Source organism: Danio rerio, chromosome 2 (assembly GCF_052040795.2).
Source record: "Danio rerio strain M-AB ecotype USA chromosome 2, GRCz13ab, whole genome shotgun sequence".
In the NCBI taxonomy this organism is placed as follows: Eukaryota; Metazoa; Chordata; class Actinopteri; order Cypriniformes; family Danionidae; genus Danio; species Danio rerio.
Genome location: NC_141022.1, coordinates 23,684,570 through 23,702,455, shown reverse-complemented (window position 1 = coordinate 23,702,455; position 17,886 = coordinate 23,684,570). Strand labels below are relative to the sequence as shown.

Sequence of the window (17,886 nt, the reverse complement as noted above, 5' to 3'; positions counted from 1 at the left end):
ATTCAAGCTGAAATAAAACAAATAATTTCCTTGCTCTGTTAAACATCCTTTGGGAAATATATAAAAAATAAAAAAAAAAAATAAGAGAGGGCTAATAATTCTGACTTCAACTGTATCTTCAAGAGTTTATCATAAAATATTATTTTCCTCTTTCTAATGGGTCCAATATTGTTGTTATTACATCACGTTTATAATATTGCGTCACACGGACCTTGCGCTCTTCTGCGTTTTTTTAAACCCATTCTTGAGCACATAGTCAAGTGATTTTAGAATCAAAGATGCACTCGGTGTGAATTATCCTTAATTGTTATGATTAAACGACATATTGCGTAATAGTTTTGCTGTTGATAGAGTGTGAGATTTTATAATGTAAACAGGAAAACAGTCAAAGTATTTACAAAATGAGTTTGGACAGACATATATGTAGGTTTAGTGTATTGACTGTCATATTGGGGTGATGTAAACACACTCAGTGCTTTTTTTTTCAATTTAACAACATAAAAACGGTGGATCAATTGGAATGGTTTTCAGAGCGACTGCGACTCACCGCCTACCAATATTGATTGACAGGCGCATCACCATCCTCAGTTTGTTGTTTCATGTCCGCTATTGTCAGCGTGAGTCAAAGCGATATCACTAAAGGAACACCCTTGCTCTATTATTAGATGTAAGGCTCATTGGGCTCAACACAGGATCAATATTCTCCACATTATCACTCTAATCGGAATTATTGTTTGTACCCTTTGGGTAGGTTTGCAAACATGTGTACTTTTCATTGCGTCTATACTTTAAACTTCAGCCGTTCGAATTTCTTGCGTTCACAGCAGCTCCCTGTAATCTTAACTAGGTGCAAGCGTGTTGCCTCATGTGAGCGTCTCTCCATTGGAAATAAAATAATAAACTTGCCTGCAGGTTGCACACCAGAAGTGCCGCTCGCAACATGCAACATGCATTTTAGAATTGTAAATATAGGTTTCTATCAGGGTACAAACAACGACGCTTCAAATCGGCTGTCCAATCCGGGATACTTCATGTTTCTGCCGTTCAACAGAGTGCCATCTGAATAGTTTCATTTTAAATAACATGTGAATGTGCGTGTCTGAGTGTGCCGTTTCGCGGCTCTGGTGCCTCAGTCAGAGTTAATTCAGTGTTCGTGGTTGTTAGTCTCGGTGTATAAGCTCGGCACTTTAAACTATAGCACACAGTTGGTTGTAAAACTCTACAAAGACACATGATTTTGTAGTCTTTGGTCTGTGTCCAAGTCATACATGTACGGCTGAATGCTTATCCTCTTACTTATGTCGCTTCTCTCTGTCTGCCTGTCTGTTGCCAAACACAGAGCGGGGGAGCTCTTGGCTCCACCCCCTTGTTACGTTAAGCAGGAAGTCAAGACTAATTTTCATGTGAAGCAACACACCCCTAAAACAGCGAGCTGTGTACAAGCCCCTAAAATGACACTTTTTAACATTAATATTTTAACATTAACATTATGATAAAAATCTGAACTGTGTGTTGAACTGAACCTAAACTGGCCCACTCAAAAGAACCATAATATTAATTTTAAATCATAAAAAAGGGGTAAACTATGTGCCCTTTAAAAGCATAACATAAAATGGAAAGATCTTGGGTCGTCGCCTATTGTATAGTCCTGGCATGGCACAATGCGGTTTATCGCAGTGATTCTTGTCTGAGGGTGCAACGCACATTGTACTGTTTCACAGTCATGAAGTTTAAATCATTGATTTTAAACAAGGAAGATCTTAAATGTGACGAGATTATGATGTCATGACAGATCACCTCTTTTACTAATTAAAGGTCCCTGTGCATAGAGCCCATTTGTGTTCCAAAGATTAAGGTGTCAGGGGATTTTAATAACATGAGGGCAAGTAATTAAGGAATTTTAATTTATGAGTGAACTAACCCTTAAATTGTATACTATGCAACATGTTTGATGAATCTACAACAACAGGTACAGCCTAGTCAGTCACATGACATATATATGTGCACAGAGACATCATGAAGTATTCAAATTATTTTATTTGTGTGTGAGTGCTTCCTTTGTACTTTTGTTTCTAAGTTAGAATTGCAATGAAAATGATTTCTACATTTTTTATGTTCTTAGCTTTTGGGAAGAGTAAGTTGTGAGTATTTTTTGTTATATATTTTTTTATTCGATTGAATCTTTTCTCCTTTTGCCTTGGTTATTTAAATATCATTACTTGTGCCTTATGATGAAAAAAAATCCACACAATTGATTTGTGTGTCGATTTATTTTTAGTTTTTTCAAATTTAAGTGGATTGAAGACAAAGTAATTAGGTTGTCCTCCCCCCAAAAAAACCTGATAATTGTGTTGTTTCTGGTCATTTTTGATAAATAGTTTTAACAAAAAGCAAATGTCAGTTGTTTGTGTTGTATTTGTATATATCTATCTTATTTTGGGATCAATAAATCTTTGCAGTGTCTGTATTTTCTTTGCCACCACCACCACCCTAGCATACTCATTTATCTGGTCATCTCAATGTTACCTTACAAAATATAAAAAAATATCAGTATTCCTTATTTTAGATTAATTTCAATCCAGCTTGCCGTATCCAAAAATCCAAGTCCTTCATTTAAAGTGATACATGCATAATGCACAGGATAACAGTGATAGCACTTAAATGAGCATAGCTGCCTTTGCAAAATTAATTAGGCCAGTATGGTGGAGCACCTAATGTGATGAAAACACCCAAGCGACGTGCTGGGGAGTTGATGAAACAAATACGCCATTAAACATTAAATGAACCTGATCTCTGATGAATATAGGTGGAGCAAGGCAATGTGAAGATGATGAAATCAACAGTGGAATAACAAAACAAAAAACAAAAAAACACTGCGAGTACACAAGCAGTTATCAATGACAGACAAAAAATAACATTCGGCTAGGATTTTCTTGGTCTTTTTATTAAACTTTTTATTAAAAATGTTTTAAAAATGTTAAGATTCAAGTACAACTAGGCTTGAAAGTGGTTTCATTTTTCTTCATTACCAAAAAAACCTAACATAAATACAAAGAGTAATTTTAAAGAGCATTTCTAATAACTTAAAATGTATTTTAAAGTACTTTTTTTTGGAGTCTTAATCCATGACCCAGTTGTGACCCATTGCATTTTTAAAGCTTATGAGCTCTGAAGCTCACTGAGGCGTTATTTATTTCATGAAAACTAATGTAGTATGTTTTACAAATGTAACTTCTACATTTTTTATGCATGCATTTCACATTCACAAACAGCTGCATTACATTCCTGTGTGACAATTAATATTTAAAAAAGCCAAATGGTGCAATTACATTTCTTTCTTACTGAACACAAAAGCTCTGAATTAGTTAGAGTAGGTAAACGAAAATACAAAACTCAAAATAATTCTAAATAATAATTGTATCTAATATATAATAACTTTAGTTACTTTAAATAAACGGGACAATCAGATATTGGGAATGTTTCTAATTAGCTGCCTTTGCAATAAAACTCTAAAACTAAACATATATTCAGATGGTGAAATGCAATTGAGGGTAATCTATTAAATAAATGATAATGCACTTGCAACATGCTTGGGTGACTTACAAACTATTTTACTAATGAGTAGATGACACAGAGCAAGACATAAAGAGGGCAGAAAAAAAAAACACATTTGGAAATGTTGACAATTTAAACAAGGTACAAGGTAAAGGAAAAATCTATAGATCCTCGAAATCATGATCAGCAATGCATTGATTGGCTGACGACGCAGCAGCTTAATGACATCATCTGATTAATATTCAATTATCAATTTGTGCAAAATTACACAAAATTTGCAGTAAACAGTTTGTTAAATATGACACGCAACTTTCCACCTTTGTTGAGAGCTGCAGGCTTTACACTTTCATGTGTCAAGAGTATTCATCATATCAATGTATTTAGTTCTACATTTAGAGAAGATTTTCTTTATTATAGTAGCCTAGGCTTACTCAAGTTTTTAAATTGGTGTAAGGAATAACTGTATAAATATATTTTACATAAAAAAAAGCATTTTGGTATCGGTAAAGGTGTCTACAACTTTTGCGAAGCATCAAATCACAGGCATATAAGCGGTCAAAACACGTGCATGACTGCATAAATTATTATCCTATTTAAAAAAAAAAAGTTGAATATTGCGCATATACGCATTTGTTTCTAAAAAGTTCATATCAATAAATTTACTTTGAATTAATTTTCTCTTCTGTCAGGTGGCAGTCTTTACATACATACATACATATATACTTTTTTCCCAAGTGTAAATGTGAGAAAATATATCAGCTTTTGGTACATACTTTCAGTATTATCTTTGATTGAACTGACCCGATCTGATCCTGTTTATTTGAAATGAACCTGCTCTCAAGCAGGTTTGAGTTACCAGAACTGTTACTATGACAACATTTCTCTCTTTTGAAGAACGAAATGGTCCTGGATCATGTCAAATCGTCCATAACCAAATTCAGCTAACTGAGCAATGCATGTACGAAGAGCAGATCCCAGTATATTGTAAGAACAAAATAAACAGTCTATGATATTATGCTCTATCGTTTATATCAGAAAATACCTGCCAACATCTCTTTCTCTCTTGTATGTTGTAGTGCTGTATTTATACCGATTTCCTCGCATATCAGGAATACGTGTTGTGTTGGCAGATTAAAATAAGCCCGCACGTGTTTAGCGTTTTTCCTTATCACAAACACAACAGCAGTCTGGTAACATTAGTGGATTCATTGTTATTTTCGGGGTTAATTATTGTGAAATCCCGATTGCAACAGAGAAATACTGTAGACTGTAACACTGTAAGAAGATAGCTCTGTAGTTGCATGGCATCTCATGTCATGTTCAGGCTTATAATCTTAAAATGTGAGCAAAATAAGCAGTTTTGTCATCACTTTAGACATAGAGTTATTCAAACACTAGCTTTGAAGTGACGTTGGTGAATTATTGAGGGCTTCTGTTGTTTTGACGTCAGCTGCAGATGTGAATGAATGGCGGAAGAAAATATTTAATAAAAAAATAAAATATCCTAATAAAAAAAGGGTTTTTAGACTCTCAGTGTTTGATATTCTTATTTATATACAGGATTGTACTGTTGAACTGTTGTATAAACGCAATATCACACTCGTAGCAGTGTGATATGGCTGTATATTAGCACTGGTGGGACGCTAAGACACTCGGCCTACGGCCTCGTGGCAACGCACGCCTCCCACCGGTGCTGATATTTGTATAGTGCTGGTTTTTTTCTACAGTGCAGAACAGAACAAAAAACAAAACAAAACAAAATGAAAACTATGAAAATTTACAAATCAAAAAACCATCTGGCATATCCAACTTCAGATGTCTACAGAGAAAGCACAACATCAAAAACAGATGAATTAATATTCACTCCAATATGCATTCTTGCTCCTCTAAACCGAGATCAAACACTGCATGAATAAGTAAGAGTGCCCTCTAAACAAAGTAAGAGTGTCACTCTGGTGTTTACCGTCACTGCTGGCCCGGCAAAAGCCAGACTGAAGAGCATGAGGAAGGGGATGACCTCCTTTGTGGGCTCAATGTAAGGCATGCTGAGACTGCGGTCATTGCAGCTGTAGCCTGAACGCACTGGCTTAAAAATATCTGTCAACTCCAAGAAGTACAAACTGACCACCGAGGACACCAGAATTGGCAGCTGTAGAGATTAAAAAAGGAAAACATATTAGAGTCATCTCATTAATAAATACAATCAGTGCATCAATACAGTGTGACTGCATTAGTAATAGCATGATATATTGTAGGGATGAGGGATATCGTTAGCATTAAATAATGGCTAGGTCAATTAGCATTGTGTTTTCATAATATGCCTTATTCTTATAAAAATACCCAGGATGGTTTGAAAAAGACAAATAAACGATACATTTCCAGATTCATTTGTTTATTGTCTTCAGGGTTGATAAGTTTATCCATTTCTATCTTCTTCTTCCCCAGCTACAAAGATAGCAGAAGATTTTACTTGTGTGATGCAGATGTTTTTATGTGTGAGACGCCCTCTAGAGTCCAGTATGAACGAAAAAGATATAACTTCTGTGTGCTCACACAACACATGTAATCTCAAATCAAATCAAGTCAAAACACTTTGATTGTCACATCATCTGCAGCACAGTACTATGATGAGTAAAAATCTTAGACGCTGGCTCAAGACATTGAAAAAATACAGCAAAATACAACAACACACTCAAGATAAATAAAAAAAAAACAAGATACTACTAGCAATGTTGACAATAAATAAGTAAACGACAATACATATGTAAAAGACAATAAATGCGTTAAGAAAAACACACATTACACACATGTATTCTCAGAAAGACAAGTACACAATCAAAAGGTGTATGAATAGTTTGACTGTTGGTGGAAAATGAATGTAGGCAATATTGTCTTAATTTAGGCTGTACTCACACTATGTGCAGTTAGCCAAACCTGGCCAAAGCATGCTTGTCCCCCCTCCCTCCTCCCCCGACGGCCTGCACTCACATTACAATTGGGGCAGTGATGAGTTTGCGTATTTAATAAACTACGGCAGTTTGCATTCACTGAACAGTAAGAATGATTATTCAATTCATATGAAACAGTCCCTTAATAGTCACGTCTCGCTTTAAGTTTCGGGCTCAGGCATGTTTTGCACTCACACACAAGCGTACCGCGCCAAAGCCCAAGTGAACCGCACTCACCGATTCTGCGCACTCACACTATTATTATTAATAATAATAATAATAATAATAATATTTTTATAATATTGTGTTTGGCTTGATTGCACCTTGAGCACCTCACACTGATGTTTTTCTTGCTATACAAGTAAATTATTGTCATAGTAATGTTATAGCAATAAAAACCCAAAACTAAAGTGATATAGTTTTAAATGGATAGTTCAACAAAAAAGTTAAAAACATTTTATTTTCATTTTCAACAGAAATATTTCTTTAAGTCTTTATTACCCAAATAGATAGATGATAGATAGATAGATAGATAGATAGATAGATAGATAGATAGATAGATAGATAGATAGATAGATAGATAGATAGATAGATAGATAGATAGATAGATAGATAGATAGATAGATAGATAGATATACAGACAGATAGACAGATGGACGGACGGATGGATGGATGGATGGATGGATAGAAGGGTGGGTGGGTAAGTAAGTAGGTAGGTAGGTAGGTAGATACGTGGACAGACAGACAGACAGACAGGCAGACAGACAGATACATATTTGTTTTATTGTCAGCATTAACAGCGTCTCTTATACAGTAATGAGAGTTATTTATAAATGTTTTAAATGGGCTTTCAATGCATTTGACATATTCTATTACTTTCTAAAAGCAGTAATAAACTGAATTGCATGAATGAAAAATAACACTAGAATTACTACAAAATTTAACGAAGTAAACAGCTTCTCCCATGCAGAAAAGACTGGATGGTCAGTTGTAATCCAATCCCAAGGTATTGACGACACAAAGGAATGCTCAGAACTGGACACACAGAGAACTTCTATAAGACTGATGTTTTTAATGTGAACCTTTATTCTCTCTTTATGTGTAATCAGGTGTTTTGCAACAAGTCTCTTGCTCCTGTATTAATATTATGGTTTTAATACTTCTGCAATCAGTGTTTAAGTCTTCCACATAGATGGTTCATGTTTGATGTCCCTGCAAAGCCAATTTGGTGTACTGAAGGATTGTTTACATTTTATTTTAATATGTGTGCAACATATTAACAAGAAACTTGAACATTTCCGCATCAATTTACACCCAGAATGCCTATTCAAATCACTACGCTTTGAAACCAAAAGTTAACATCTCATTGGTCAACTGCAGGTGAAGCAGTGGCGCAATAGGTAGTGATGTTGCCTCACAGCAAGCAGGTCGCTGGGTTGCTGGTTCGAGCCTCGGCTCAGTTGGCGTTTCTGTGTGAAGTTTGAATGTTCTCCCTGCGTTCGCGTGGGTTTCCTCTGGGTGCTCCGGTTTCCCCCACAGTCTAAAGACATGCGGTACAGGTGAATTGGGTAGGCTAAATTGTCCGTAGTTTATGAGTGTGTGTGTGAATGTGTGTGGATGTTTCCCAGAGATGGGTTGCGGCTGGAAGGGCATGCGCTACGTAAAAACTTGCTGGATAAGTTGGTGGTTAAATCCGCTGTGGCGACCCTGGAATAATAAAGGGACTAAGCCGACAAGACAATAAATGAATGAATGAATGGTCAACTGCAGCTCCAGAGGGTGGGTACAAAACCATCCGAAGGCCACCACACAGAGCCCTCACAAACACTAGAAGACTTTAGACCAGAGAAAGACATGAACCCAGAACTAGAACCCCAGGAGAACCCCAGAAGACTCCAGGGAGCAGGCGGGGACCCAGACAAAACGGGTTAATTGGACAGCTCAGACATTCCCTTCACCAACAATTTTCTTTCTTTTCTGTCAAGAGTCTAGATAAGTTTAGCGTGCCGTGAAACCAAAAACAGGTTTGCCGCCTTAACTTGAAAATCCAGATTTCACCCCACTCAAAGCCTAGTGAGGACAAAGAATTGACGACCGGCTAACCAATTGCTCAACAGAGGGAATTCTTCACATCACAAAAGGAACAAAAGCAACACTTCCAGACTACCACTGAACTTGTGTAAACGAAATATAACCGCAAAAGAGACCATAGAAGGGTAAAATAGATTTTTTGTGATTTTGTGGTTCATTACACTCTCTCAAACTCTTACTTTACTTTCTTCTCTACAACTGTGTGTTTGTGTTTGGTGTTAGTTTCTGTTACATTAGTCAATGAAGTGTCATTTTGTATGAAGAAAGGTGCCTGTGCATGTTTATGAAACTAATGTCTTAAACTTTGATCCTGCTACCCTGCTTAAACATAAATAGATTTTTTTTTTGAAAGCAATAGCCGTATACTTTTTTTTCCGCCAGGGTATTGGTTAAAAAAAAAAAAAAAAAAAAAACATTTTAAAAAATGATTGAGGGCTTGGTTATTAATGTGTTTGCTTTACTTCAGAAGATGTATTTTATATTCAAATGCAGTTACGGTAGAGATGAGGTGGACAAACTCACTATAGTTGATAACTCTTTTTACACTAAATGCAGCATGACTGATGCTCCTTTCTACTCCTGATGAGATCTAGATAATACTGACAAGGAGGATAAATGGATTTGCAACACTAGCTTTGCCATGTGCAGTGTAGATTTTGCCGCATGGCATGATGCGAAAAAGATCAGCATGGATGTAGAGCAAAACATCAAAGCATTGTCAAGTTTGTTTACTACAGACATTAATTTACTCACAAACTGAAAGGCCCTGCTATAAAAATACCCATAGGAAAGTCTTCAGAGAGCCATTCATCTGGGTTTTGATGTTATTAATGCAGAACTAAATTATTGCACGAAATTATGCAAGATTTATCACATAAATGGTTTTATAGTTTTCTAGTTTGACTCAATCAAATGTAACAATGAGCTTGACAGTCATGGGGTGTTTTCCAGAAAGCAAGGTTATCTTTCCATATGCTAAAACCTGAACTCTGGGTTACTCAAGGTATATAATTTCCTTCATTCATTCATTTTCTTGTCGGCTTAGCCCTTTTATTAATCTGAGGTTGCCACAGCGGAATGAACCGCCAACTTAGCCAGCAAGTTTTTATGCAGCGGATGCTCTTTCAGCCGGGACTTATCTCTGGAAAACTATTGTTTCCTTTTGATAGTTATTATATATTATTACATTATATGATTATATTATTTTATAATATATAATAGATAGATACTAAGTTATACAGCTGTGTTTAAAATAATAACCGTGTGTTGAAAAAAGTGAGTAAAGCATAAATCCTTATAATACATTTTATTTCAATACACGCAAACCATTGGGAACACTAAACATTCCATTCTAAATCAAAACACAATGAAAAAAATATATATAATAATTGTTCTTCTGGAGAAAGTCTTATTTGTTTTATTTCGGCTATAGCTGTTTTTAATTATCTAAACGCTATTTTAAGGACAATATTATTAGCCCCTTTAAGCTATATATTTTTTTCGATAGTCTACAGAACAAACCATCATTATGCAATAACTTGTCTAATTACCCTAACCTGCCTAATCTAATTAATCTAGTTAAGACTTTAAATATCACTTTAAGCTGTATAGAAGTGTCTTGAAAAATATCTAGTCAAATATTATTTACAGTCATCATGGCAAATAAAATAAATCAGTTATTAGAAATGAGTTATTAAAACTATTATTTTTAGAAATGTGTCGAAAAAATCCTCTCTTCTTTAAACTAAAATTGGGGGAAAAAATTAATAATAAACAGGGGCTCTATTAATTCAGGGGGGCTAATAATTCTGACTTTAACTGTATGTATGTATATATGTGTGTATATATATGTGTGTGTGTGTGTGTGTGTGTGTGTCTGTATATATATATAGACATCGCAGTGGCGCAGTAGGTAGTGCTGTCGCCTTACTGCAAGAAGGTTGCTGGGTTGCTAGTTCGAACCTGGGCTTGGCTTGGCTCAAGGCGTTTTTGTGTGGAGTTTGTATGTGTGGATGTTTCCCAGAGATGGGTTGCAGCTGGAAGTGCATCCACTGCAAAAAAACTTGAATATAAATTTAGCAATTTTTTTCTTCATGTTTTATTTTAGAATTAAATGGTTAGCTTTCCCAATGACCTTAAGAAATAAACAAATATGGTAAGAAACATACCCATAAGTCAGAAATATCCTTAATTTTTGGATTCAAACACTGAGATTATCCGTTTACATATCCTTTAACTTATCCGTGTCACATAACCAGCTTTCTGGATTTCTCTGGAAGTCACAAACTTTTTATTGTGTTGTTTGTGAGTTGGAAAACTAAATTTCATCTCTTTTCTTTTGTTTGCAGAGTATATTTAAGCTCTTGAATTTGCATCACTTGAAACTGTGTTCATTAACAGTATCCTTGTATTATTTTAGTTTTTAACTGTTGTGGTAATACAGATAGGGGTTACAATAGAAAGTAATTATTCTATTGGCAAGTGTAATCAGTCAGTTCTTGAATCTACTCTTGAGTTCACCAGAAGAAAGAAACTTGTGAAGTGGTACTCTTTGATGACATTATTTAAAATTTTAGGTAAACTAGCCCTTTAAGTTCATTTCACACACTGTTTTTTTCATTTGATCTCATTCACCACTATATTTGTCTCGGAACATTTACTATCACAGAAATCTCTCTTTTTGGTTCTGGTTTGAAGAAATAAATATATGAAATAAATTTCTTGAAACTCATCTAAGATAATATTATTGAATCATGCTAATGAATTGAAAATTTTTTTATATTTGTGGGTCATAGATAAGATGTCCATATTAAATTTAATAAAAAGGGATTTCATATACATAAATATCATAGTAAATGAAAGAGTCTGCTTTAAATTTTCAAATGATTGTATTAAAAAGTGTCAAAACATGGTGAAACAATGTTCTTTGACATTCCTTCAACATAATATATTGGTAACACTTTACTATAAGGTTCATTGGTTAATGCATTTACTAACATGAACTAATCATGAACTACACTCGTACAGCATTTATTAATCATAATTGAACATTTACTAATGCATTATTAACATCCAAGACCATGCTTGTTAACATTAGTTAATGCACCATGAGTTAATATGAACTAACAATGAACTACTGTATTTTCATTAACTAACCTTCACTAAAATAATCAAATAAAGTAGTAAATTTAAATATTGTTCATTGTTTGTTCATGTTAGTAAATGCATTAATTAACATTAACTAATGAACCTTATTGTAAAGTGTGACCAATATATTTATTATTGTAAAACTTAAGCCTAATATTCTGATCAATAGTAAATAAAATATATTTTAAAAATAAGTAATCATTACTAATCAAATTAACAACAGTATGGACTTTCACTGTTTAAATAATCTTGTAAAGAAAGAGTGAAAATATGGTGAAAAATGTCTTTCATCGTTCACCATAACATATTTATTTATGTAAAAATGAAATCAGATCACATATTCTGATCAATACTTAATAAAATGAATTTAAAAAAACAAGTAATCATTCTAAATTGTATCATATTTATATGAATAAAAACATACTGCCAACAAATTATAAAACAGGCAGGGTAAACAATAAAACAAAGAAAGGGTCAGAACACATGGAAACTATAACACTGTTTAATCTTACACGGTAGCCAACAGGCACACATCATCATAAGACGTTAATATTAGGTTAGATTTAGGTCATGACATCAGGTGACCAAAATTCAATGTCTAGCCAGTGTCTAAGGACAATGTTTTTTTGACATCCAACCACATCAAATTATGTTGATGTTTGATTGATTTCAAGTTGTGCTGGTAAGTGACCAAAATCCAACGTCTGGTAGATGTCAGTGGTAATGTCCACCCAACATCAAGGTGTAACATGATTAGACATTGATATATGGTTGATTTTAGGTTGGACATTGACATTGGCTGGACGTTGAGTTCTGACGTCAACCCGATTTTCATCTCCAAACAAAATCCAGTGTCCCTATGACGTAACATCAAAATGCCACCATGTTGACGTTCTGTGCTGCAGGGAAGACTCAGCAATAAGAGTCTCAAAGTGAGCCGTATATGTGTGTGTAGTCAGTGCATGAGCAGAATCAGCTGTGTGAGTGTAATCAATGGAGACTTGGAGCAGGCGTGTGTGTTGCATGACAGGGCTTGTAGTTCATATTGAGACAGGATTGTAGTCCATGTAAATGTGAATGTTCTCCAGCGATCTATGAAGGTTAGATCGCTGGCAAATGTGACAATGTGATCCATAAAAAAGTATTTTACAATGCCATCAAATTATTCTTGTTTTAAATATGCCTGACAAATTTTATTGGTATATTCTTGTATATGAGCCATTACATTAAATTACATTTTAGTGGATTTTACTTTAAATAAAATCATATTCAAATATGCGGATATTCATTTTAGCTTTCTTATAAGTATGTAAGCAAATACATAAATACGTAAATTAATTAGTTACACATTATATGTAGAAAAAGCTGTAATACATGTTTTGCATTATTATTATGATGATTCTAATGCTCTAACTTGAAACAATTTACCCTTCTTTTTTCTTTTCCTTTTTTCTGAGCAGATTTACTGTAAATTGTGATTGACCCAATGACCTATTTTATAAGCTACACTACATTTGAAAATTTCAGGTTTGGTAATATTTATTTCATGACTTTAAGCATACTGTCTTTTGCATACTGAGGCAGCATCTAAAAAAATCAAACATACAGTACATTGCAAGGCTACAATTTTCAGCAGTCATTACTGTAATATTACATGATCCATCTCTCTCATTTTTCTTTTAAACAAAGTGCTACCGATCAGTATTGTGTTAGTAAATGAGCTACATATTCTCCAATACATGTAATGAGGGTTTGGATGAAACTACACTGAATTTACATCCCCTGGGGCTTTTCACATTCTTCAGCGATACCGGGTTCATGCTAAGGCTAGAGAGAAGATGTGTGATAAAAGGAGAACGAAGGTTATTCTCAGGTGAATTTTCATGAAACATCTATAGATATGCTAGAGACATTGTTGTCATTGACACAGTTCACCCCATAATATCTCAATGAACATGGATCAGCTGGAAGAGTCTTCAGTGTGTGTCTATTGCAGCTCCCAGGAGGACACATATTGCGATGCAAAGTGAAAATGTGGCGTCGTACTGAATAATTACGAAACTTGAGCGGACAGCATGAGGATCAAAGGTGGGGGTAGGGGCGTTAATTACTGTAATCAGCCCCCTTCTAAAAAGAGGAGCGCATCTGCAGAAAAAAGCCCCTGCGGTCTGAACTTCTATTGATGCAACATCCTATAGCAGAGAAACAAAAAAATGTATGGTATTGTAGTGGGTCACTTGAGGTAAAAAATTAAATCTGGTAGTTATTGGGTATTAACACTTTATCCAGTACTAATTTTGCAGTAATTAAAGAAACCCTGTATACTGTAGATTGTACTGACTGGTCGAAGATGAGCTGTCCTTTTATGTTGTTTGCATTAATTATTTTAGAAGAAAGTACTTTTATTTACATATGAATAATATTATTCATTTTTTTTTTCTTCAGCTTAGTCCCTTATTTATCTGGGGTTGCCACAGTGGAATGAACTGCCAACTATTGCGGCATATGTTTTACCCAGAGGATGCACTTCCAGCCACAAACCAGAACTGGGAAACACCCTACACACTCTCGTTTACAAACACACTCATACACTATGGCTAATTTAGTTGATCCAATTTACTTATAGTGCATGTCTTTGAACTGAGGGGGAAACCGGAGCACCCAGAAGAAAACCCACGCAAACATAAACGTTGCCACTTTTAATGTTCAGAATAACTTAAAATTAGTCAAAAAATAGTTAAATTATGTTCCATCGGCATTCATTGTAAAATCTATTTATGTAAAAATAAACTTAATTATCCGGGCCCATGCTTAAATGACAGAATAAGTAAACATAATATACATTCTATTTCTATTTTAATTGACCAATGTGTTTTGCTGACAATGGATAAAATCTTTAGAAAGTAAGTGGCCGCAAAATATGAAGGTTAGTGAGAATATTATATTATATTATATTATATTATATTATATTATATTATATTATATTATATTATATTGGATCCAGAAATTATTCATAGCGCTTCACTTTTTAAACATTTAAAAAAAAATTACAGCCTTATTCCAAAATGGATTAAATTAATTTATTTCCTCAAAATTCTTCACACAATAAAATAAAATATAAAAAAATCGGAAAAATCACACATACATAAGTATTCACAGCCTTTGCCGTGAAGCTCTAAATTGAGCTCAGGTACATTCTGTTTCCACTGATCACTCTTGAGATGTTTCAGCAGCTTAATTGTAGTTCACCTGTGGTAAATATAGTTGATAGGACATGATTTAAAAAAGCATACACCTGTCCCAGGGTTGACAGTGCATGTCAAAGCACAAACCAAGCACGAAGACAAAGGAATTGTCTGTAGCCCTCTAAGACAGGATTGTCTCAAGGCACAAGGCTGGAGAAGGTTACAGAAACATTTCTGCTGCTCTAAAAGTTAAATTGAGCACAGTGGCCTCTCTCATCGATAAGTGGAAGATGTTTGAAACCCCAAGGGGCCTCATGTACTTGGCGTTGTAATCAAACTAAAACATTGCGTACGCACAAAGCTGTAAATGTGCGTATGCAGTAAAACTTCAGATGTATGAAACACTGCATACGCCGAATCACACGCATATTCTTTCTGTACATCACAATGAATGTGAAACTGAGCGCACGTGCACGAGCGGAAAACCTCTTCCTGCCTCCTCCCCCGTATTAATATGCTAATGACTCTACTTTGGCAAAACCCAATGAAAAAGCAATGGCAAAAGCAAGCAAAAAGAGAAACTTTGAACAGAATGTGAATTGGAGGTGCTACTTTTGGAGGTGAACCGGAAAAAAACTGTGTTATTTGCAAGTTTGTCCTCCGGAATTTAATAACAAAAGAAAAAATTGAGTGGGAGAGTTTAGCTGATGCGGTTAACACAGTTGGGTCTGAATATCGCACTGAGTGGATTTAAAAAAGAAATAGTGAGATGTAAAGGTGAAAAATTTTGTAGTGACTTTAACAGCATGAGTGGCATAGCTTTTAGAATGCATGGCAACATGTCTTGACATGTTTGAGCATGAACTCGGTTCGAATCCAGCTTCTGATGAAGACGTTTTCCTTTTTTCCCCCGCTACATATCAGATTTCTATTCTTCATCACGAGGAAGACAAGTAGGAATCATTTATAAGTCTGTGCATCATATATTATTTGCACATTTATTGAATGGAAATGTTTCTGATTCACGTATACAAATTCGTCTTCAGATAGCACCTTTATAGCAGTGTGTTTGCAGTTGATCGCTCCGATTACATTGGGAAAACCGGCGACTGCTGCAAATTGCACTTTAATGTTTGGCTGGTCAACCGCATGGTATGGACACCTTATACCTGCTAGAAATGCGGATGAACCTGTCCCATACAGCTGCCATTACACGGCTCAAAGATACTTTGTAGTGTGCAATTTAACACAATTGCCTCTAGGAGTTGCCAATGGAAATAAAACAAACACACACAAGAAATGAACGTACGCCAGGCATGAAGTTGGCATGGACCAACGCAAATTCTCACGTTCATTTCATTGTTAGTTAATCCAAACGTGAGCTTGAAATCTGCCGTACGCAAAGTTTTTGTGAGTACGCAGCGTTGAAACATGAGGCCCCAGGACTCTTCCTAGAGCAGGCCAGCCATCTAAGCAGAGTGATCGGGAGAGAAGGGCCTTAGTCAGGGAGGTGATCAATAACCCGGTGGTCACTCTGTCTGAGCTCCAGCATTCTTTTGTGAAGAGAGGAGAACCTTGCAGAAGGACAACCATCTGTGCAGCAATCCACCAATCAGGCCTGTATGGTAGAGAGGCCAGACGGAAGCCATGGAATTTGGCATCTGAAGGACTCTCCGACCAGAAGAATTTAAATTCTCTGGTCTAATGAGACTAAAATTGATCTCTTTAGAGTGAATGCCAGGCATTACATTTGGAGAAAACCAGGCACAGCGCATCACCAGGCTAATACCATCCCTACACTGAAGCATGGTGGTGGCAGCATCATGCTGTGGGGATGTTTTTTAGCAGCAGGAACTGGAAAGCTAATCAGGATAAAGGGAAAGAGGAATTCAGCAATGTACAGAGACATCCTGAATGGAAACCTGCTTCAGAGTGCTCTTGACATCAGACTGGGGTGACGGTTCATCTTCCAGCAGGACAATGACCCAAAGCACACCACTGGATGTCATTTATTGCCTTTATTCTGTATATTTTCTAATGTTAAGCATTGAATTGCTAAAACAAAAGTCTTACTCAAGTCTTAAACACTTATATTAAAGTTGGTACAAACTTACAGTGCAATACACAACAAAAATAACTTTTTTATAAATACATTTGTTTATTAAGTCATTAAAACTTGCATCGGTATGCACAATCTATCAGTACCAGAATGGTTAATTAAATTTTTCCAGACTATATTGCATGTTTAATGGTGTTTGGTGTCTTTTTCTATTGTTACATTTTTTATCTGGTTAATTAGCTGGTTATTTTCTGGTTATTTTGACCCCAGTGAAGTTTCATGTCACTACACCTAATAAATCTAAGTATTTCTGAGGTCCTTGTACAACAGCAAAATAACCACATCACACGAAAACACTGACTAAGCAAATCAGTATTGTACGCAAGAGGAATATAATACAAAACACAGATAAATGTTGTCAGTGCTGTCTGCAAGTCTCAATAAAACAGTTTTGCATCTGAAAAAACACTTCTCAATAGAGAAATATTGTAGCCTACTGTTGGTGTTCTTGAAATAGCTTAACGTATATAGTTTTGTGCAACACAGGCTCACTGTACCTGTAAATGCATGCTTCAGCCAAAGTTTAACCAAATAAATACCACAACATGTTGTACTTGGGATGCAGAGCATTTTAGTTTAAGTCCAGTAAAGCACGTTTCCACAAGTAAGATAAAAACTAAATAAAATCAAAAGTTCATAAAAGCACTTTTCACGTTTGCTTGTGAAAACTCTATTGGTTAGGTCTATGGTAGGCTTTTGCCACTATCAAATGTTCTGGTAATTAATTGCAGAAGTTTTTAACGGTATATGATATTATTATGATACTGATGTAAGCTGTAAGAAATATTACTTTAACAAGTATAATAACCAAAAAATAGTCGATGTATTGCATTATATACTG

General features: G+C 35.2%; 1 protein-coding gene across 1 annotated transcript in view; it reads right to left on the bottom strand.

Annotated features, from left to right (window-relative positions):
- plppr4a (phospholipid phosphatase related 4a) overlaps nucleotides 1-17,886 on the bottom strand; it is a 39,463-nt gene that overhangs the window by 15,952 nt on the left and 5,625 nt on the right. The window contains exon 2 of the mRNA XM_087240681.1: nucleotides 5,519-5,704. Within this exon, the coding sequence (XP_087096807.1) occupies nucleotides 5,519-5,704 (186 nt within the window). The remainder of the gene's footprint in view (nucleotides 1-5,518; nucleotides 5,705-17,886) is intronic.